This window comes from Theobroma cacao, chromosome 4 (assembly GCF_000208745.1).
Source record: "Theobroma cacao cultivar B97-61/B2 chromosome 4, Criollo_cocoa_genome_V2, whole genome shotgun sequence".
NCBI classification, from domain to species: Eukaryota; Viridiplantae; Streptophyta; class Magnoliopsida; order Malvales; family Malvaceae; genus Theobroma; species Theobroma cacao.
The window spans coordinates 28220073-28243328 of record NC_030853.1 but is presented as its reverse complement, the minus strand read 5'-3'; the positions used below and the strand labels follow the sequence as shown (position 1 = coordinate 28243328).

The 23256-nt window shown below is 36.0% G+C and overlaps 5 protein-coding genes across 6 annotated transcripts; 1 reads left to right on the top strand and 4 right to left on the bottom strand.

Annotated features, from left to right (window-relative positions):
• On the bottom strand, positions 1509 to 4753 carry LOC18603054 (1,2-dihydroxy-3-keto-5-methylthiopentene dioxygenase 2). The gene is made up of 7 exons (XM_018119550.1): positions 4589 to 4753; positions 3623 to 3734; positions 3437 to 3531; positions 2740 to 2854; positions 2528 to 2652; positions 1936 to 2006; positions 1509 to 1830 (listed from the first exon to the last, which is right to left on the bottom strand). The coding sequence occupies exons 1-7, from the start codon at positions 4604 to 4606 to the stop codon at positions 1764 to 1766; spliced, it is 603 nt and encodes a 200-aa protein (XP_017975039.1). The 5' UTR covers positions 4607 to 4753; the 3' UTR covers positions 1509 to 1763.
• Positions 5524 to 7383, bottom strand: LOC18603053 (1,2-dihydroxy-3-keto-5-methylthiopentene dioxygenase 1). The gene is made up of 5 exons (XM_007034800.2): positions 7144 to 7383; positions 6941 to 7028; positions 6765 to 6859; positions 5968 to 6207; positions 5524 to 5866 (listed from the first exon to the last, which is right to left on the bottom strand). The coding sequence occupies exons 1-5, from the start codon at positions 7153 to 7155 to the stop codon at positions 5738 to 5740; spliced, it is 564 nt and encodes a 187-aa protein (XP_007034862.2). The 5' UTR covers positions 7156 to 7383; the 3' UTR covers positions 5524 to 5737.
• On the bottom strand, positions 7551 to 11728 carry LOC18603052 (protein TIFY 4B). Of its 2 annotated transcripts, none has more exons than XM_018119549.1 (9): positions 11430 to 11728; positions 11105 to 11265; positions 10878 to 11029; positions 10308 to 10398; positions 10057 to 10222; positions 9480 to 9539; positions 8810 to 8873; positions 8492 to 8706; positions 7551 to 8047 (listed from the first exon to the last, which is right to left on the bottom strand). In XM_018119549.1, the coding sequence occupies exons 1-9, from the start codon at positions 11566 to 11568 to the stop codon at positions 8031 to 8033; spliced, it is 1065 nt and encodes a 354-aa protein (XP_017975038.1). In that variant the 5' UTR covers positions 11569 to 11728; the 3' UTR covers positions 7551 to 8030. The 2 variants fall into 2 exon arrangements, with proteins under 2 accessions (XP_017975038.1, XP_007034861.1); XM_007034799.2 differs by having other exon boundaries at positions 8810 to 8867.
• Positions 15855 to 16880, top strand: LOC18603051 (EPIDERMAL PATTERNING FACTOR-like protein 5). The gene is made up of 2 exons (XM_007034797.2): positions 15855 to 16117; positions 16229 to 16880. The coding sequence occupies exons 1-2, from the start codon at positions 16024 to 16026 to the stop codon at positions 16471 to 16473; spliced, it is 339 nt and encodes a 112-aa protein (XP_007034859.2). The 5' UTR covers positions 15855 to 16023; the 3' UTR covers positions 16474 to 16880.
• LOC18603050 (DNA-directed RNA polymerase III subunit RPC9) lies at positions 20049 to 22348 on the bottom strand. Its single transcript, XM_018118810.1, has 5 exons — positions 22193 to 22348; positions 21224 to 21320; positions 20951 to 21068; positions 20701 to 20853; positions 20049 to 20514 (listed from the first exon to the last, which is right to left on the bottom strand). Exons 2-5 carry the CDS (start codon positions 21229 to 21231, stop codon positions 20281 to 20283), a joined length of 513 nt encoding a protein of 170 aa, XP_017974299.1. The 5' UTR covers positions 21232 to 21320; positions 22193 to 22348; the 3' UTR covers positions 20049 to 20280.

The following is a 23256-nucleotide window of genomic DNA, read 5'->3' as shown; positions in this document are numbered from 1 at the left end:
AACAACTTCGGTTAGGGTACAGTTACAGAATCTTGGAGGCTTGTAGACTTGCACCCGGAAAGTGCCTCTGGTTTGGAGGATTTAGGGGAGAAAAGGGGGAAAAGATTTGGGTTTCCCAGAAATATCTTGGTGCTGCTTCTTTTTTTTTATTGGAAAATATCTTAACTGATGTAGTATTATTATACGCACTCATCAAATTGAGTACGAGTTTGGACCCTGCTATCTTTTATATTTTCATTCACCGGATTTTCTTGATGGTGATATGTGGATGCCCCACCCTTCTGATTAGGTCTTTAATATTGAATTTGATTATCATTGATGTGGTGTACTTTTCTTTTGATGTCGGTAATTTCAAATTTGGTTGTGTGGCACAATGTGATTCGTTTGCACTTCCATGCTCTAATCAGCTGCTGAAAAGTGTACAGGTTGGATTAGTCTAATGAAGTCAAAAAGATAATCACATGCCCTGTTTCTTTCTTTGTTGTCCTTTTTACCTTCTCACCCTGTTTTTCCGTCTTAATCCAATGCTTAACCTGTTGAATCTTCTCTTTTTAAGTATTAATATTAGAACAACAAGAATTGAAGCAATATACCTCTTGCAAGGTCAATTACTAAGAAAGAGAGTGATAATGACTGTTATACTTGAGTAACACTAATGAATATTTGCTGTATATTGATACAGTACAAAAATTGAACTCTATGAACCTAAACAAGGGGTTTAATTAACAAATTGTTTAGTTAAGATATTTATGAAGTTGGGGTTCATTGTCCTTGACCCTAATTCCCTAAACAAGGAAAAAGGCAAAAGTGGCATCAAAAGGTATGGGGCACGTGGCCCTTAGCGTCAGACAACAGCCGACGTGATGAAAGATTCACTTCGCTTCTTTCATTCAACTCTACAGAGACACAAGTGGCAGTGTTCCAAGCAGACACGATAGCCAGAGACAATTACACTCGATAAGGGAGGGGCCTGTGGCAATAAATAAATAGTACGAGCAACAGCTTAATGAAGATTAGTGTAGAACTTATCCGAATATACCCGACAGAGGCAAATCTGACAAGAATTTCCGAAGGCAAGTTGAGAGGTTAAAAGGAGTTGTTGGTGTTCAATTTGTTTTTAGCTTTGGGACTTTTTTACCTGTCTGGTTGGTTATTAGCTTATGAATTATTGCAATGAATTATTGAAGGCATTAAGATGCCGCACTCCTCTCTCAAATGAACAGAAGTCAGCAGTATTGTGTACGACGTGCTAGTATGGTACATAACACAGGCTAACTACAAAGAAAATCGAGGTCTCCTCATCTTCCCCCGCGCATGGTTCGCACATAACGCCTCTCAAGAGGGTCCTGCATTCAAGATTTATATGGCCAAATGGTAAACAATTTCAAGATTTATAGCTTGTTTCATACACAAACCACATGCTAAACATAATGGGCAATGGTAAATCTAGATTTAGACCAAAGCATGTTTAGAGGAGAGAAGTTGACAACTTATTCAAGACCCAAACATTTTGAGGCAGAAAACACAACCAGCAATGTACAATGTACTTGATCATTACGAGACTGTAGCAAATAACATGCCAGTTCTTGGTATGGAATAGTAATGTAGCAAGCTACATATAACAAGCCATACAGGTAAGTAAAATGACCCACACATAACCACGCAGTACAAGCACACAAGCCTACACTTGTTTGGTACAACCAATTCCAGGGTTTCCTATTTATAGTAGTTTTGAAGACCCAATACAGAGGCAAATGCTAATTTCATGCTGCGGCATCAACAGCTTGACCACCACCTTCCTTCTGCAAAAAGTTTTCAATATACTCCTTCCTGCAACAGAAATCAAATGTTTAAGAATAAGCCCCTCAAATGCTTTTCGCCAGCAACATGCAGACAATGTAGAGATTTCCATCGCATTAGAAGAAAGAAGCATACCTTGCAGGAAGATGATCATGAGGACGATTGTAAGGAGTCCATACTGGATCACCAACAAAGAGCCGCATTGCCTGCGTGAATAAATTTGTGAGGAAATCTCTTGGCTTAGAATTCATACTAGAGAAGTATTTGTAAATATCTTTAAAAATCTCTTAAGATTCAAAGTCATGCTAGAAATACTATAACAAAGTTCCATAGACAACATTGAGCCCATGCAAATAAACAGAAGCATGATGGAAGACAAAAAAGAACTTTTGCAGTAGTTAATGAGGCGGGTAGAAGAAAGCAACCATCCTTCCAAAAATAAAATCAACCTCTCACATCCATTGATCTGATTAAACAAGGACACCCACATTGACAATCATCATTCAGGCAAAGAAAACAAGAGCCAGTTGTGCAATTGATGAGGTGGAAGTGGTGGCAGAAGTTTAATAATGTTTGAATAGTCATCCTTGTCTAAGTAGCAAACATTCACACTCATTCATAAAATGAAAGTCAAATTACAAGAATGAGGAGAACCCCCTATAACAATGTGTTCAACGGAAGTCCACTTTATGGGAGAATAGACAGGGGAAGGAGGACTAGTTTGTACCTTAATATAGTTGTCTGTATCAAGTGTAAAGCGATGATAAATCCCAGCAGGTAGCACAATCATGCCTCCTTTCTTCACCCACACACGAATCCATTGATCATTGTGATCCCTGACATCAAAATAACCTTCACCAGGAAGCGGACATTAGACAGCCAGAAATTAGTAAGAAATGTGACTACCATTTAAACCAAAAGGTTAGCAAAAGATCTTACCGCTTCCTGCCACACAGTAACGAATCTCCTCATCAGTATGAAGATGTTCTTCAAAGAAATTTTTTATCTTCTCTTCATAATTTGGCAGCTTCTCTGGGCAAACCTCACAGAAGTCCTGAAGAAAAAGAGTATCTTGTCAATGCAAACATGTAGTACAATCTGATTAAACGTTACTTTGAGGAAGTATATAGAAACTGGAAGCATTAAACCAAAACAGCTCATGTGACACAGAGAAAGAACATGGAAGAAAAACTACTAAGTCATGATCCAATGGTATCAGTACAGAACAAAACTGATGGAAAATAATAATCTTTGATGGTTAACAAACCTTAGTTATGAGCATTTGAAAAACTCTTTATATAAGGCTTTAGGCCAAAAATGATTAATTTGTTTGCATTGGAATCAAAGGGGAAAATAATGGTATCCGTACAGAACCAAAACTGCTTATGTGACACAGAGAAAGAAAATAGAAGAAAAACTAATAAGTCCTTTTTTTGAATCTACTATAGTCCTAATGGTAAATGATCCAATGGTATCAGTACAGAATAAAACAACTGGAAAATAATAATCTTTTGATGGATAACAAACCTTACTTATGAGCATTTAAAAAACTCTTTGTACAAGGCTTAAGGCCACATATGATTCATTTGTTTGCATTGGAATTAAAGGGGAAAAAAAACAAAATTACGGTACAGACCATGTAGGAGTAACCACGATCATCACGAATTTTCTTCAATTCCTCATCAGTTTCATAGTTATCAGCATCCAATCTCCAACTGAGTACTCCAAGTACTGCAACATAAACATGACTGCATACAATGAGTACAATGTCTAAAATCTTTTGGTCATCTAATGACAATTACTTCTTATTTAAGATCGTTACCAGCAAGTTGATCCAAAGATACAAATTCCTTAGGTTCACGGTGATGGGGAAGCCTCTGATCTGCATCACTATCATCCATGTACCATGCTTGAATCACTTCCTCCCTCAAATCCTACAGAACTCAAAAGTTAGAGACACAACAGGCAACCTCAACCTCATTTTTTTTCAATCTTTCTCGGAAATGAAGAATATCATATACAGCACATTCAACCAAAGAAAACCAATAATCAATGTTAACTATTTTTAGGCACCTTTCACCAAGAACTCATTCCTGACTCCACACAGCAGCACATCATAAACAAGAATGGGAAGACAGCAGAATGAATGAAGCCAGCAAGGTTTAGCATGTTCAATATCACATCTAGTCCTTACAACAATGCAGTGTAAGCAAACATTAAGAAAATTTTAAGACACAACAGAACAAGCCTATCCATCAAACCCTCAATTGGAGAACTTGATTATCCTTAATTCATTTCTTCAAACATGACCCAGAAAATTGGCTTTTCGTAATCTTTAAAGTAAAAGATTAAGGCAATATATCTACAAGCGTCAATGTCAACAGAACATGAAGATAAAAATCATTATTAAAATAAGACCAAAGTATTTTTAACAACCAAATCCAAATTGAGCCCACCAATCAAAAGGAGCAAAATACTATAGATATCCAATAAAACTTCAATGTCCAAGTCATGCCAACAGCTTCTAAAAAGTTAATACTAGTTTTTTCAATTCCATGGCTTTTTCTTTTTAAACAAAAATCCCTCTTTCAGTTCACCATATTTAAAAAAAAAGAAAAACCTCAAATTCATCAGCTTCTGAACAAAGAAACACTAAAATCGAATCCCAAACGGTTAACATAACACTATCCTCATAAACAGATACATACAAACACTGATCATAGCAAAAATTTCTCGGGAAAATTAGTGATGAAAGACACAGTTTTTTCCTATGAAACAAACAGATTACCTTATCGGAAGCACCCATGTTTCTCAGCTCCTTTTTTAGTTCCTGTCAAAGGAATAAAAAAATATCTCTGTTCTTCCAAAACGCCTTAAGGTAACGCCACAAGGAGGAGAAGGAGAATCTGAGGACGGGTTTAAAAAATGCCCAATAGTAAATATGGAAAGACCACTATGCCCTTAAATTTGTTGGGGCGTGCGGTATGTCCAGGTTAATTGAATCTCTTTGGAAGCGCGAGAGGGGCTTTATGGTCATTTAGACGGGGAAGGTGGTGACTGGTCCGTCTGCGTACTTGACAATTCCATTACGCGAGTCAAGGCTTACATAGGCGCTCGGGTCATCCTTCCCATCCCACGCCGGCTTATTGATGCTTATTTACCTGGTTTCCTAGTTTCCGGTCAACGTGTTATGATGTTTTTGCCTGTAAACCAAGCAGCGATGAAGTTGGTTTTCCCGGTTCAAGAAGGGAAGTCAGCTTTTATCTCCAGTGAAAATCTTACAGAAGTGGGTCAACTGTAAGAATTCTATGTTCCTCAGTTCTGCTCCACCTGTTTTGAATGTGTCCAAGGGAATGCAAAAAAGATTTCAATAATGCCTCAGACCTCATTTTCGGAGACTAACTAACAAACCAAATCTGTATGACCAAAATTTTCACTTGGGAGAAGATGCAGACGAGAAGCACCAATCTTCATTTCCCAACAAAGATGAAATGATGAATCATAGCAGGCATTACATCATATTAGAAAATCTCTTAACATAATTACGACCCCCCTCTGCTTCGCATTACCCTCACGATTGATTTCTAACCGCGCTAGACGTGGTGCCATTCGTAAATCAACTAATCAGAGATAAGGTAATAAGGTTGTAACATCCATCCTCTGTACCAAGGGTCGTGTCTCGTTCTCATGCCAATTCACTTTAAGAGAAGCAGAACAATAAAATGAAGACACAGCAGGTAGTTACACGTTCGAATCATAATAAGAAGTACATCAATAGTCGATACATTATTAGATGAAGTTTGATGTTTGATATACAGCTATATAAGGTTTTACTACGTTTTGTATATGAGAAACTTACCAAACTATGCATATCAGCTAACGTATACAGACAATAAAAGCAGAGACATAACAGCATAAACTCTAGTACTCAATAGCTCTAATGAGCTGCAAGTGGCACCCCAACTCTCTCAGTCAAACTTTTAACGTACTCTTTCCTTGCTGGGTGATCCTCCTGTGGCCGATTATGTGCTGTCCACACTGGTTCTCCCACAAACAACCTCATCAACTGCACATTGAAACACACAAATCGATCAAGCACAGCTCCTCAATATCCACATTCACTAATAAATTTCATTCTAAAGCATGAGAAGCTGCAGATTTCCTTACCCTGACATAATTGCTGGTGTCAAGAGTGAACCTGTGATAGATTCCAGCAGGCAATATAATGAGATCACCTGCTTTGATCCAAATTCGAATCCAGCGGTCCTCCTTGTCCCTAACATCAAAGTATGCACTGCCTTCCAAGCAGTAGCGTATCTCTTCATCAGCATGTATGTGCTCAGTATAAAAGTTCCTCAGCTTCTCCTCAAAGTTAGCAACATTCTCTGGGCGTAAATCAAGCATATCCTATACATACAACAATGACCTATTCAAATGAAGGTTCTTATACCTAGAAATTACTTAGTAACTTATGTTCTGCTTTAGCTGATAGACTACCTATGGTCACACTAGATCCTATTTTCAGAACTCGAAAAATTCTCGATGAAGTAACTCATATATTCACAACTTTAACTACTTCTCGCTTGTTTGCTTTCCTTATCTAAAAAGTCAAAATTTCATTTTTACTTGAAGGATATGTATGTATTGACTCCTGGTCTAGTGGATGTTATCAATCAATACTAAGATGCCAAAAAAAAACAAAAAGCTGCTACACTTTTGAATATGCCAAGTATAAGCTCAATGATAGGTGCAACTATTCTATTGCTCAAAGAGCCGAATTCGAATCTCACTTTCTCCAATCAGAAAAACAAGAAAAGGCTTCTATTAAAGCACACTAAAGTACCATAAACGACCAGACAAAGCATAGATAGAAAAAGCTGATTGGGCAGAGAACTTAAACAGAATGTTAGCAGTGACTTTAATCTTAAAAGTAAAAACACAAGTTAAAAATTAAACAAAAGTACCATGTAATTGTAACCTCTGGCTTCTCTAATCTTCTTCAATTCCACATCATTCTCGTAAACCTTAGGGTTCAAATGCCAATACAGCACTCCCAACTCTGCCATTTATGAACATCATTTTCATTAACCTAAAAAAAAAAAGCAGAAAACCTAAGAGCAGAGAGAGAAATGGAACTGACCAGCCAAGTGGTCCAACGAAACAGGCTCGTTGGGTTTGCGTTGATGAGGTAACCTTTGGTCTTCATTGCTTTCATCCATAAACCAAGCCTGGTTTTTCCATTTAAAGAAAAACCAATATCAGTTAACTCATACTTTCAAGGTTATTGCAAAAGCTCTAATTTTGATTGAGGTTAGAGATGTAATTGGCATTGAAGAAACCTACCTCGATAGCCATGGATGATGATGATGATGATTCGGTGTTGGAACTCAGTGACTCGGATTCAACGTTGAAGTTGAGTGAGTTCTAGTTTCGTATTTAACGATGTGGAGATTTCTGTCGTGTTAGACTTTTGGTTCTGATTAATTGCAGGTTTGCCACGTGTGGGGTTTGGTTTTCTCTTGTTGTTTTTGTGGTGCTTGCCTCTGCAATCCGAATAATATCGTTTTTGGCGTCAATTGAAACCCTTTCCCCGGTATTTTTTTTTTCTCAACTTTCTGGTCTAAAATTATGAATGGGATTTTAGAGAAATTGCCTTCTTTTTTAAATTTTATGGGAAAATTAAATATATGAACTGGGAAAGAAAATCTGTCTTAAAGCTTATCTCCAAGGAATCATGTCAGCACTCACGATAACCCAAATTGAGTCGGAATCTGAAATTGAAAGTAACAAGCACGATATAGATATGATGACAGTGGTTAATAGGAAATAGAGCTAGTTCAAGTGGTACAATAAGCTTTAGCTATTAGCATATAGCCAAAGGTAAGTCAAAAAATTTACATATAACGAAGAAAAGCGCTGCCGCTACAAGTGGCTCTATAACTCAAGCCAAAGAGATCCGAACATCCGAAACAAGTTGTTCCCGAAGATGGTCCTAAGCTTCACAAGGTACAAAATTGATCAGAGGATTGTGAAAACTCGTACCATTCAAAAGAGGATTCTCCGTGTGAGAATCTCAACCCCTTACAAAGCCAAATCATATATTAGGCAGCAATGTAGAAGGCTCTCAGGTTAATTTTTCTTCCCTTCTATGTCTGCTATGGTAATGCACCTAAAGATCATATCTCTTTCCTTAAGTCCACATATATTCTGACGTATAAAGCACATTAAATTCAGTGTTCTTGAACACCTGCATGGAAATCACACCACAAATAAGATTCCACCCATGCATACTTACAAGGTTGACTTTGGATGATACGGACGACCAATGGGTAACTATGTTGAATTAGGTTCACTTGGTACAAACATTATGCAAGTAAAACTCCAGAATGAACTATTTCATATAGTTAACAATATTATAGGCAGTTGTCAACTAAATATCTAACAGAATTTAGTACTTGCAAAATTATTAGATTGTTCCTCACATATCTGACAATCTATGCACACAAAGATTGCCAAAACAGTTCCTCAGCAATTATGTATATCAGTATATATGCATCCTTCCACCACATTTCTTACTAGAACCAGAATTTACCCAATACATGATCAAGTATCCTGAACTACTCGTTGTGAATACCAACCAAAAAGCATATTTACATCATAAAAAATGTAAAGAAGATATTTGATAGCTTACTTTTGTCATTGAGATCTACAGAAAGATTCACAAGTTTTGCTTGGTTGTCAGCTGAGCTACAAAATGCATGTGGCAATCCAGACTGTGGTGGAGAACCCGTGCTGCTCCGGCTTGATTGTCCATTTGAGTTGTGAGTTCTTATCTGATGGTTCAGGTACATCTCCAAGCTAGAGGAAGCTTGTCCTGTATTCTTCCTGCCCTTAAAAAATCTTCCCCTAATAAAAGAATAGACCGACAAGAAATTTAAAATTGGAAATGTTTAGTGCTTTGAAGGTGTTGTAGTAAGTCGAGATTAGTGGTATACATTACAATAGATACCTGTCTTTTCGCTTTTCACGATATCTCTGCAATGATACTTTTCTGTTCACCTGCCCATCTACATCTTAAGACCAACCATCAATTGTTAAGAAAGCATATAAAGAGCCATGAATTATCATATGTTATCAAGCAGAAAAGATTTTTAGTTCCCCAGTCGTCAATAAGTTATCATGAATGTCCTTTCAGGAACCATTCAGATATGCTTTTCAAGAGCATCTCATTTAGCTATGATAACTAATATGATCAAGCACTTGCTTTTTTGTGTTGCACAAATAGCGATATTGCTCCACATTTGCTTTACCTATAATTAGTAGCATGAGGTTCCATAATAATCTATGGTCAGGAATTCGCTTTAGACTTTATCTATAACCAACTCTATAGCTCAGATGATGGGTATGGTTTTTGGTAGACAAACCCCTATGCATGATCTCCTTAGGGATCTCTCCACAGTTAAATTAATGATCATCATGATAAAGGGTTCTGCCTGCTTAGCTAAATCTAGCATTTCGGCTGGAGAATAAAGCCACTGAAATTCAAAACTCTTTTCCTTTTATTCAAGTTACTTATGTATAGAATCATCACTTCACCAAACAAGAGTTACGTTAACATTTGCACATTATAGAACACTGTACAAGAACAATAAATGGAAAAGGAGAAACAAATATCATACCAGCGTCACGAGCGATATTTCCTTTTTCCCTAAACTGATGCTGATATTCTGTCAACTTCTCTGCAAAGTTAATTGCAATCACTGTCACTAGACTATCACCAAGCTACTATATCCAGCAATAAGATTTTAAAAACATTGTCAACCATGCAATATTATTGGAAGCAAGACTTTCATGCCAATACTGTCAAATGATTAATTATGAATAGTAGAAGACCTAAAATGTTTAAACTGCACCTAGCTCTATTTTGGTTCTACAACTGCAACTGAACTAACGCATGAGATGCACGTATCCAATTCAAAAGAAGATACACAGCTACATAAAGTGTAACTGCCACCAATAAACATGGCGAAAGTTAGTTTCCTTCTATTTAGATAACAAATAGATATGTTTCAAGCACAAACCCAGTCATGTTATTCTGCTCCAAACATCAGAAACAACCATTTCCTGATTTTTCTTTTCCATTAACTAAAAATGTAGCTACTGTTCAAGTGTAGCTTAGATAACCTTTTCAAACACAATAATTTCCTTCCTGACAGTAGCCAAACAAAACAGTTCATTTATCCTTGCAAACCTAACCTGTTTGCATGGTATGAGAGTTCAAGGCAGTAGAAGCAACAAGGCCATTTTTGTCACCGACTGCTTGGACATGGCACATAAAGGACCTAAGGGCTGCATTTCCACTACATTGATTGTCCTGAGGAAAATCAATAGGAGTCGCTGCCAGATGCATGATTGCCCGTGCCTGCAAACCCATATTTGGATGCATTGGAAGGCCAACATGCTATCATTGTTCTCCAGGTATCCACAGAAAGAAGAAGCCTCATTACCTTATCAAGTGGTACTCCATCATACACATTGACCTTTCCACAGTAGAAAATTGTCATTTGCCCACCCAACTCATTTGATTCACATGGACTTCTGTCAAACAGTTATGAATAATCCCATTGAGAACTTAAAGTCAAGGATACAAACAAAAGCATACAATTATACATCACCCTATCTAACTTGAACATCATGCAGCCTATCTGCACATACAAAAATCACACATTCAAGTTGTTAACTGTTAGCCTTGACTATATTACCAGTGTTATGGTATGCTCTCAACACTAACATTCTAGAGTCCACCTAAATCAATGGAAGAAAAAGGCAATAGCATGACAGAATTTCACATAAAACATGAACTATTGTAAATTGGAAGAAATATATAGAGAGCCCATCCATATCATCCCTTCTGAAAGCCCAATTATTGAATTGCATTGCTTTGTAAAAAGTTAAAAGGACTCCAAAAATCAAGTAAAACTTTAGATCGACCAAGGGAATCGGATAAAACCCTGAATGCAAAATACACTAACACAACATTAACTTTAAAAAATTACTAGTAAGGGAAAAAAATAAACCTAGGAGAGAGATTCTTGTTATCCGTGTCACCGCCAAGGCAATTTATCTCCCCCACCGGAGAAGGTTTCAAAGGAGGATCTTTTCGCCGATACGGGCTTCCTTCTTCTCCGACAACCGCTTCTTTTACTGAATCACATGAATTGGAAGCCACCTAAACAGAGCATTCCAAAATTATTACTCTAGTTCTCTAAATAATAAAATGAAGCAAAAAGGACCGTGAACTGACACGCGCCGCTGCATTTTGCGGAGGCACTGACGGTGATGGTGGAGAAACGAGGATCTTCCGGATAGCTCCGGCGCCGGAATCTTCGTTGCTCTCCAACAACGCCTTGAGTGAAATTACTTGCTGGATCGCCTGCGATTTGTTCCACGACGGCCTCCGCATTCCTGTTACGCCACGTGTCAATATAATTTCTTTTTTATTATTACATATTTTTCCTATCTCTCCATGTTTCCCGGGATTCTGGATACAGTTAAGAAAATACGGAGACCATGAAAGGGCAAAAGTGGAAAACAAAAATGAAAAAGGAAAACCCAAAAATCTAAAGAACCTTTTTCCTTGAGGAATTTTCGACAATCTTCCCGAGTGAGCTGAGAAATGTCTTCTTCTGTTAGTTGGCTGAGGGGTTTATCAAGTATCGACCTAAACGACTCCGTCGTTGTCGTCGTCGTCGCTACCCCCGCCTCCATCTATCCGTCGCCGGAAACCCACCACAGTGGCAGCGCTAGTAAATACAAGTACTTAGAAGGCCCAATTTTGTCTACTAAAAGAGAGGCCGCGGCATTAAGCAATCTTATGGGAGAAGGCTGGGGTGGGATGGGGGGACTTTGTTTTTTATTTTTTATTTTCTTTTTTTCGGGGGTGGGGGGTGATTTTGAGGAGCTGCGAAGCACCCTAGGCTGCCACGTAAGCTGGGGGTTTGTTGTTATTATGTGGTAATAATGAGATTTTAGGGAGAGTAAATGTGGGCTTAATCATGTCAGAAATTGCGGTTCTGCCATTTTAGGAGAGACGTGGCGAACGTTAATGGGAGTTGAAAACTATCTCACGTTCCTGTTGACAAGTGTTAATATGTCATTGTAGCGAGGAAATTAAGGTATCTTTGTCCTTAGATTCTCCCTGTTCAATTTTTTTATTACTTTTAAAATTAGAACGGATAATTCTTTCTTGCCTTTACTTTGGTTTAAGGTTAATAAATGATAAATATTATAACTTTATTTTAATATTTTCTTTTGTGGTTAGGCGCTCAATTAAATGTTGGTACACAAGTTAACAATACTTATAGATGTTCTTAATTTAGGTGAACCTTTTGGCTAGTAACATTAAGCTCTTTTTTTATTATTTTAATGGAATTATTAGAAGGAAAAATTAGCAACAACCTATGTTATTCAAACACGTGGCAAGGGATCAGATAATTGAATTGAAAATATATATTATTTTAATAAATTGGCCAAGGAAGTAAATTATTGTTCCTTTGTCTGCTCAAGTTCCAGCCCAGAATGACTTTTGACTACTAATTCGACTATTCGAGTTTGTCAGCACCAAAAGGTATGAATATTAAAAGTTGCTGTAACCTTTTTCATGTTTTTTTCTTTTGAGCATTATCCCTCCTTTTTTTTTTTCTGTTCAGAAATAGGTAAAAGTTTAATTTACCAATAGGGAAAGTGGGGTTTTCTTTCTCTCTCTTGTGGGCGTTTCGGTATTTTCCTTAGCATTTGACCCAAAAAATTGAAAAAAAAAAAAGAAAATTCATCTTCGTCTCTGATTTAAACTTTTTTTATGATATTTTTATAAATTTGTTCAACTAATGTTTTTGTAGATATTTTTTGTTTTCATAAAAATTAAGTTATTAATTTTGTCTAATAAAATTATCAAAATTAGTCACTTTTGTTCAAATTTAGGAGTTTTTTTTTTAATTTTATTGGATAAATTTTATATTTTATCATCTTGTGAGAATATAAATTATTCACAAACTACTAATTTTAAAAAAATCAAAATGAAAATTTGTTTAAAAAATTATAAAATATCTAGAGAGAAAAGTTGTAAAAAATAACTTCACTACTGAAAGCTTCCATGGTAAGGACCAAACAGGTTTCTGCAGATCTCTTTGGTGTGTTTTTTTTTTTTTCTAATTTATCATAATTTAGTATCACAAAAAGGGCCCAGTTTTATGAAGTGTCCCTTTCTAGTTTCTACACCCAATGAATGTATATAGTGCTGAAGCTTGGAAGTAATGGTAGCTGTCTGGCATGACTGTCCCTCTTGTAGGGACACTGTTCAAAACATGGCCCTTCTCATGCTAGAATCTTCAAAGGCCCTATCAAGGGTTCATGGCTTGGCCTTTTGGTCCTTCAATAGGCCCACTTGCTTTCCCTATTTGTCTCATAAGTCATATTCCATGATCATGCTCTCACAGTATTTACCCTCAACCAAACAGTAGAAATTGGAAAAACTAGAAAGTTTGGATATTCAATTCAAATCCTCCAAACAGTCCAATACTTCTTTATTGCTTTGTTAATATCTTCTTTCATTTTCCCTGTCCTATTTTGAATTACTACTATCATTTTCACAGCATAGTGTAAAAGAAGACAAAAAAAAAAAAAGGAAGAATATAGGACTATGTTTTCAAAATAAGTGCATTATAAGTATTGTTCATGATGTCAGACAATCTAATAGGTCTATTAGGCAAACTCTTTCTGACAAGAAAAGTACCAAAAGTTTTAATTAAATGATTAATGTTAAAAGGGTTGCTTTATTGTGTAAAATTTATTAACTTATAAGTTACACGTTTTTATTTAATTATTATATTATTTTTTTAATTTAATCTAATGGATATGATATTATGAACTAATTATCTTATAGATACCATCATTTTTATATCATTTTAGTTCCTTATGTTCGTTAGTAATTGCATAGTATANGTGTAGACTATATATATATATATATATATATAAACTAAAATAAACTTACCACAGAGACCTAAAATGATCGGATAGAGTATAGACTCCACAAGGAATTATAGCGTTTACAGTTAGACTGAGAAGTAGCATCATGAAATGTCGATGGGTTACCTAATGGGACCCGAACCAGAAAAATAATGACCCTAGCCAACCGATCAAGAGCCCTGAGCCACCCTACTCAATTTTGCCTTAAATGCTTCTGTAAGTCTCAACCCCACCCAAACCAAACCCAAGGATCACTGACCAAACCCCAGTGGCAGGCAGCAGTAGGTCCAGGTCCTCACTTACAAAAAGGGTCATGTTCATTTATTAAACCTTCTCCCCTTGTAACTATCTCATCCTAAGAATACATATTTCACATGTTACAAAAATAATATATGGATACAAATAATACTCGTATCATAATAATCTTACGTACGTCACATCTTACAAAAATCGTATATTCAAACATTAACATCGAGATAGATGAAATTAGAAATTAAACACCATTTATTATCAAATTTGACCATTTTATTTGGTGAGCCAAGACCCTACTAATATTTTGTCACAAACAAAAAACAAAAATTTATTGTGATTTATTCGCTTGATCTCTTTGAATTTGATGCTTCCCCTCTTTATCCGTCTCTGTCAACAACATTTTTTTGGTTTTTGGCCTTGGGTTCCCACCTCAAATTTAATAGGGTGATAAGAGTACCACTAAGACTCACCATGAGAAGGGCTTCTAAAAGGAAGGGAGTTAAATAATGGTGGCTTAAGGCTAAGGGGCTTGACTCAGATGTTCATCCCGTACGGGGACAGATCAGAGGCCCCTAGTCTCTCACACACGTACGCAACCACACGGGTGCCTGCTGCCTGCTGCCTGCTGCCTGCTGCTTCCATCCAACTCAACACCCACTTTTTTTGGGAAATTTACGTTTTAAGCCTCTCCTCTGTTTTCTTTCTCCACAATTATTATGGCTATACAGGTACCAATATTCCCATAATTATCCCGGTGATAATTGAAATGAGGGTGCTATTTTTGTTAAGTTTAGGGATTCAATCGAACCTGGGAAAGGTAGGTCCAATGGTAAAATATCCAACTTGAAACTTGCCAAAAAGTTTACCTTAAAAAAGGATCATTGTATTCAATCAAGTATTTCCATTCTTTAATCTCCAACAGGTTAAGGGCCCAATGTTGCAAACCATTGGATTTTGACTGAAACTAGGGTAGGATTTTCATAACTTGTTGACATTTTCTTTGTCAAAATAAATGTTTGTGAACAATATATAAGAGTACAAATACAAGTAGAAATTTTCATAGAGAGCGTAAGGACTAAGGTGCTATTCACAAACCGAAACATGATGAATATCTGTCACATCAACTTGCACGTGAACAGAAACCTTTTCACTTTTTGGTGCATAGTTATGAACATAACCCAAAAGGATCTAGAGCTGGAGCCAGCCTGAGGCTCTCAATGTGAAACACTCTATTACCATCGATCCGTAAAAATTTTCTTCACAAGTACCATAGCATACTGGTACCATTTGAAAGCTTGCAATCCCAGGCTCTCTTAACTCTACTCTTATCAATTCTAGATCCAACAAATCATAAGGTATCACATTATAAAATTTTTTTATCTAGCATTCGAGTATTTAATTTAATAATAAATATTAAATAATATATATATATATATATATGTATATATGGATCGTAATGTATAGGAAGAGCTTATATAGTAATGGATCCAACTAGCACACAGTTTACGATTTTGGCAAAATTTAGCAAGTCGAAAAGTATCAACGAGAAAATAGCTGACATTATGAAGTAAAAGTATAGTGGTAATGTGCTTTTAGTTACCATCTAATGTTTGGGTTTTTTAACGTACAATGGTAATAAGTCACCCACTATAAAGGCACAGTAGAAAACACCATCACAATCATTCAGGGTACTGGTAGACCCCAGCCACACCCATTTGGCCAAACAATAAAACAAAAAGATATCCCTTCTCTCTTATAATCTTCCTTGTGTATTTGTGTCTTTGACTTGGACTCTCACGCAACAGAAGAAAAGAAGGGAAAAAAAAAACCCTTCAATAATAGCAACTCCCCTTCCCTTTCTCAAAAGAAAACAATCTTCTTCCTCCCTGAGTCCTTAACTCTTTGAGCTGAGTTTTGTAACCTCCCCTCCGCCAGCTCTTCCTCGGCATGGGCGTATCCTGCCACCGCCACCACCACACCGTCGTTGCCTTCACCTTTCTCTTATTTGCTTCTGCTTCAGTCATCACTCTTTCTCAACTCGGTAACTTAAATTAATTCCATTTTGTTCTTAGGACTTTCGACCTTGAATATATGTATATGTAACCGTTCGACTCGGTCTTAACTCAGTGCGGTTTTGTGTTTCTTTGTGCAGGCAGCGGGTTCCAGGAGAGAGAGGGTAGTAAGAAGAGAAGTGGGTCAGGGGTGTTGGACTGGTTCTTGGCTCAGAAACGACTCGGTGGCCCTGGTTCATCACCACCTTCTTGTAGATCCAAGTGTGGAAGTTGCTCACCTTGTAAACCGGTTCACGTGCCGATTCAACCAGGGTTTAGTATGCCACTTGAGTACTATCCTGAAGCTTGGCGTTGCAAGTGTGGCAACAAGCTTTTTATGCCCTAAAAGGAAAAGAAGAGAACAAAGCAAACACATTAAAATTCTAAGACCTTTTTCAAAAAAGAAGAAAAAAAAAATTTTTATTAGTACTTACTATATATTATTGCTATTTTGGTAACTTACACTGTTGGTTCTTTCTATGTTTATATAATGATTTTGCGTTTCCTGTGAGAGACAGGAAAGCTTTGGGAATGTAAGTTATTTGTAGGTGAGATTACCAAGAGAGATCTCTCTCTTTTCTTTTCTTTAGTTCTTCTTCAGCTGCTCTCTCTTTTGCGTATGATCTTTTTCCTTTTTCACTTGCATTAAAGCAAGTTTGTATGAGACAGATTGGGAGTTAAAGACTGTAATTAAGATTATGTTTTATGAGAAACAGAAGTTGCGAGTGTAATGTTAACTTGTAGTATCATGCATATTGTTCTTCTTACTTTTTTTTGAGCACTTATTGTTAGCTTTAAATTGCAGTAATTGATACTGACACTGAATATGAGATCTGTTTCAAGCTACATATCGTCAGTTAACAGGTTTTTTTAGTACTGTCAATTGTCATGATGGTTTACATCTGATATGAAGCCGTATGTACCCAGATTTAGCTCTATTTAGTTCAGCCCCATCTTTGTTATTTTTACCATATTTTATTATGACGAAATATCTTTTGGGGCCAAATATCGATATTGCGGTACTCTGTCCTTAAGTATCATTTGAAGTAGGATTTAGTAGAGTTAAGAGTTAATTAACAAGTACACACAACGTGGCAAAATTGCATGCGCCATCTTCTATATAACATTATTTTATTGAAAATTCAATGGATTGTACATAAAAAATACTTTCACCTAAAAAGTATCCTGTGACATCTCTATCTCTAGGTATTTGAATGAGGAACTGAAAACAAAAATCATAATGGGTCTATTTAGTTCTGGTTCGATATAATACTCAATGCTGTAGGATCCATCATGCTGAAATAATATCAAGAATTTTAAGAGTAAAATGCTAGAGGAAGCCAGTGAGATGGGGGAAGTTCAAGTTCGGAAAATGGGGGGATGTGTTTTCAAGTTTTGTTAGTTGAACAGTAACAATCATCTCAGCAATGTTCTTAATTCAAAGAAAGAGTAGATAGGGAAGAAAAAGTGCATGTGAATGATCAATAAGATGGGGTTCCATTATTTTCTATTCTGAATAGAATTGGAACCTACAGAGATAGAGCAGCAAAGGCGAACAATGATGGGGACATCTTGTTTGTTTCGCTTTCTCATCTGCAAACCTGGTTGGTTGGTTGGTTGGTTGTTTGTTTCCTTTCTTCTAATACTACACACACATTTTCTTCTCTTCTTTCTCTCTTTCTTCCCCTTTCCCTTCCCTCTCTATCCATAATCTCTTTCGCTGTTTGAAGGATACGTACAGCATTCATTGTACCCTGCTCTCAAAGGGTCTCTTTTATTATTTCTATTTCCCCACAGCTACCCTCACTGAATCCCTCGAATTCCCTCTACCTTCGTTTAGGGCCATTAGGGTAGTTTTAATGCTTCTGGTCTACTTGTCAAGTTGTCGTATGTCTTTACTACAGTAACCTTTTTTTACTTGAGTTTGGGAGACATGTTTCGTAAGTTAAGACCATTAGCTCGATTTTGCTGCTCAGGAAGAGTGCAAATGGACAGCAGGAATGTGCCTTGTGTTGGGAAGTGGTGATCATCAAGACAAAGTCAAATGAGTTTATGTTATCATTGTCTTGAATTTTACGGAAAACTCTTCCAAATTAAATAATCTTATTTTCGAATTCAGATCATTTCTTTGTATCATCACCATTGAATCATGGAAAAATTTATGATAATTCATTACGAGTCAACAGTCTTTGGTCAGAAGTTGTGTGCAAAGAGTGAGTTTCTCTCGGTTTTGCTCATATATTTACTCCCAGGCTGATGTTAACTTGAGGGAAAAGAAAAATCCATAGCATGTGGAATGTTTGCTAACGAGGGAACAAGTTTGCTTTCTAAGCTCATTTCAAAGTCTTTCGATTAGATTTTGAATTTAATGTTAGTACATCAGTTTTTTTCATATGTTTGAGGTACATTCTTGAGAAAAAAAAACCTTATCCCCAGGACCCCACCCCCCCTCCTCCGCCTCTCTTCCATTATTGTTGTTCTGATGCAAATCAATGTAGTTTCAACAATGTTAGGCTTATATTTATCTCAAACAGATGCATGAACACTATTTTCTCTTTGCTTCCAATTGATAGGAAGCAGGAATAAGCTTTCCTTTCTCATCATTATGATGGAAAAATAGTTGTATTCTCCACTCCTTCAACAATCCATGGAAGGAGAAAAAAGAAGTCAGCAGTTTATTGCTGGAGAGGGGGAAACAGTGAGAGCTCACGTAATAAATTCAGTAGACTGTAGACACACGAGGGGGTTGGCTTCCTTGTGTTTTTCTTATAGGATTGGAATTGGAACATACATATCTGTTTGCTTCCATGTGGCAGTGTTGTTTATCTAAAATAAGGTATGAGAAAAGAAGGGAATTTCAAAAAGCAAAAAAAGGCCTGTTAAAAAGCCAAAAAAAAAAAGAAAAATAGTAAAAGAAGGGCACAGCCTTCGCTGTTAAAGGGTCCCTACTCGCTACGAACCTTTATATCAATCAAAGAGGGACGATTATTTGTAGATGTAGTCAGAGAATTCCTCTCCCAATTTCTTTATTATGTCTTGTTCAACTGTCCTTTCACCAGACCTGACATATTTATCTTTTCATAAATTAATACTGCAATCTTTTTTTTTTTACAATAAATTCTCTCTATTTTTATTTTTTATTACAAAATCACTTCTATAAAATTCCAGTATTACTATCTTAATTCTTTAAAATATATAATTTTTAACTCGAAACAAAATACAAATACGGATAAGTTATAACGTCAATTTGGAATCATGGTATTCGAGTATAAGATAACTTAAAATCTGAGATCGATGAATCAATTCTTAGTTATTACAATAAGGTAGAATTTCTTCCTTTAAAATTATTAGTAAGTGCTTAAGTAAGACTATTAGGGGTTTTTTGTAATTCACAATATTCATAAGGAAAAAGTAGTGAGTTATTTTTCTGGATTCGGTGAGACAGCTTGACAAAAAGAAGAGAGAAGGTGGAGTGGTGGGGGGAGGGGCAGGGCCTTTGGTGGCTCCAAAATATATTCAAATCCCAAAGGAGAGTGTTGGTCAGGTTTGCCCATCTTGTTCACCAGTCATCAGTCACCACCTTCACCAACTGTGGGCAATTTTCAGGGCAAAGAGAGAGAGAGAATTGACATTTGGAAGTGATGTTTGATTTGACCAGAATGGTTGGGGATGCTGGTGGACTAGATGGTTGAATTATCTACGAGTGCTCTTTTTTCTGAAATCCAACATCCTCGTTCACACCCTCATCTCAAAGTACAAACATTTCAATCTTATGCAATTATTATTATGTCCTTAATAAGGGTTTCCTAATTGGATTCCCCTTTCAATCCTTGTTTAGGGGCAGGTTCACGCTAAAGCCTGATTTAGGTTGAGCCACAAATTGAATGGTTTGCCTTGAGCGCCCACGAAAATAACAGGGTATAGTACTAGAATTTCAGTTGTACACCTCACTTGATTCATAGGAAAAAAATAATAATAATCTCATGCCATGATTAAAGCCTATAGCAACCTACTTCTGATGAACTTGTCAACTATACAAGAATGAGGTTTCCAAATGCATTAACTGAAGTTCATAAGATCAGCAAACCGGTTTTCCCCTGTTTATATATCCAGGAGCAGGATTGCTATTGGAATTATCCCTGCATAGAGGGATTTAACTATCCTCCATTTTCTCACCATCTTCAGTTTGTTCTGCTTGATCCTCATCACCATTTGTAGTTTCCCTTTCACCCTCATCCATGTCTTTCCTGTCTATAGTTTCTTCTTTATCCTCACTGTTCCCTTGTTCAGCATTCTTTTGTGTAGGAGGCTCTGGCAACACCTCCACCACCAAATTAACCAACTCTTCTAGTTGTTTTCCAAAACGCTTCTCAGACTGCTCAATTATCTGGGAAAACAAATAAAATTCAGCAATGCAAGTGTCAAAGAAAGACCCTTCTTCACCAAATCAAATTGGCTATTTAATAAATGCACCATAGCAATAAAAAACAGGAATGATCATGGATGACAGTATATGATTGACGGTGCTCAAGGAATATTACTAAAATAGAAACATTGAACAGAAGAGTTTTACCGGGTCGATTTCAACTAAAGCAGATGGTCTCAGATTGATGATATTGAGAACCTCAGCTTTTGCAAGTTTATAATTTTTACACCTTTCCAAGAAGTCATTGATGTGTTCTTTTGTTTGATTGCAAGCGGCACTCTCCACCAAATAATCATAGACCTAGAACATACCAAGACAACTGAGCAACAAATACATTTTCACTTCTTCAATACCATAGGAACATATATAGGTAAAAAGATCAGTATAAAAAATAAACCTTGAATTCAGATGGTGCTATTGGAACAATAACTCTTGTAGGATCCTTTGAAGCCCCTCTAGATCGTAGAAAGTCAAGTACTTCAAAATTGGTAAGCGCACCAGCATTAGCTTCTTTTCTGCAAAAGACTCCACCTTCTTACACTTTTTAAGAGAAACCTCAAGGCAAATGAATAAGAAAAAAAATGAAAGAAAGTCCCCAACAAATTGACCAAAGAAGCTAAAGCATTTAATTTAAAGCAACAAACTAAACAACATGAAGGGAAGCACATACATCTTCATCCTGCAGGGTAACGGAGATGAAACTGATCGTTGTAAAGTATACGAGTTGTACACAGTGCACAAGCAGTTTTCAGCTGGGTGGCTAGATCCTGCAAATGTGAAAACAAAATCAAATATATAAGAAAAACAAAACCACCATTATGTCCAGTAGTTTTCCACTTGTATTCCTAGACAGCTGCAATGTTCTCCATAAGTAATCAAAAGTATAGATAACAATGAAACCTTGTTTTGAATAGCCTTTTGCTTATACTGATAACCAATAGATATCAAGATGCCAAATTTTATATTGGCAAGTGATGAAACACCTTGGAAAATGAACAATTGGAACTGAGAAATCAGAACAAGATCAATATTTCCTGGTTTGGAAGTAAAGTAACCGGTAACAGTTTGGTTTATATCAATAATATTCACAAAGACGAGAAAAACAAACTTCTTCTTCATGCTGCCATAGACAAACCAATGCACAAAAATCAAAGCCCCTTCAATTAAAGTTTTATTCTAGCATTACATGAAAGAAAAGGGGTAGCTTGAAATTTTAAAATTTCTCTTAGAAAGAAAATAAAAAAGACATCAGATGTAGAAAAATAACTAGAACATGTAACGATTTTAGCTTTGGCTTCTTAATCATTTCTCTTTGAAAAATATAAGCAAACACTTCAATTGCACCTGAGCACAGGACGTTAAACAACTTAAATTAATCACAAAAACAACAACTTGAAACTAAAAAAAAAAAAGCCCCTCAAAATTGATATAAATTCATACATATTAGAATATGAAAAAAAAAAGAAAAAGAGAAATACCCTTAAACGAAACTAAAGAGAAAAACTAAACAAAATTTGAAATACCCAAAATTTTATATGCCTATGGAGTCTATTTTAGATTAAAAGAAGATAATTGTAACACAAATATTTTACTGAAATGTAGAATAGTCAGCAATAGGGAAAAAAGGATTTTCTGGTACCTTTACAAAAGTTGAAACCATGAACAAAACGTCCTCATCAGTGGTGGTCGGCGTGATGAGTGGTGGTGCTAGCGCCGCCTACAACGACGGCGGAGAAGCTCCTCATACAACGCGGAGCAAAACAGGGTTGGCTCTGTTTTAGCTGCTATTGGACTGTTGGGACTAAAGAATAAAAGAATTGGGCTCGATTAGTGGCCCATGGTTAGTTAACATTGGGCTTAACAAACTAATAAAATAATGAAAAAATAGTCGAATTTACCTCTGTGTTATATTGGGGGCTTCGTATTTATGGGTTTCCTTTTGGTTTTAGTGTAATTTTAATAGTATATTGCATTTTCTGGTGCAAGTTTAATAGTGTATGGATGAAAATAGAATATTTTTACTAAATAATTTTTAATATATATCAAATAGTATATCGACAGAAGAAATCAATAAATAAATCAAACAAAATCAATATAATATTAGACTAAACCCATTAATATGATTAAGGGGTGCACAAATTTAAAGGTTCTATTCTATTAAAACCCTCCAGTTATGTCATACATGGAACAACCCATTAATAAAATTTTGGTTGGGTGATTAGCTTCCCTAACATCATCTAAACCCATTAATATATAACAGAGAATGAAGCAGAGCCCAGTGTGGCTAGTTGTTGTGATTCTTCATATATTTGTACTTGAGAGGGTTTAAGTACTAACGTTCTCCAAGACAATGTGCAACAAGGTTTGGCCATGGCTTGGATTAATCCTTTTAGACTAGCAAATGCATTCATGTTCTCGTTAAACTCAAGAAGGGATCACGTCTTTAATATTAAATTACAGTAAAATCTCAATAAATTAATAATTTTGATCAAACAATATTTTTAATCGGTCTCGATTTGAAATTAACGTAATAAATTAATAATTCATCAAATTTATAAGATAATACAATTAAAAAAAATATATAAGTCTCTCTTGATATATAAATTAATAATATTTTTATATTTCAAAATTATATATCTATCTGACTAAATTAAGAGACTTTTACAAAATATAACTCCAATATTATTTGTTCCTTTTTAAAAT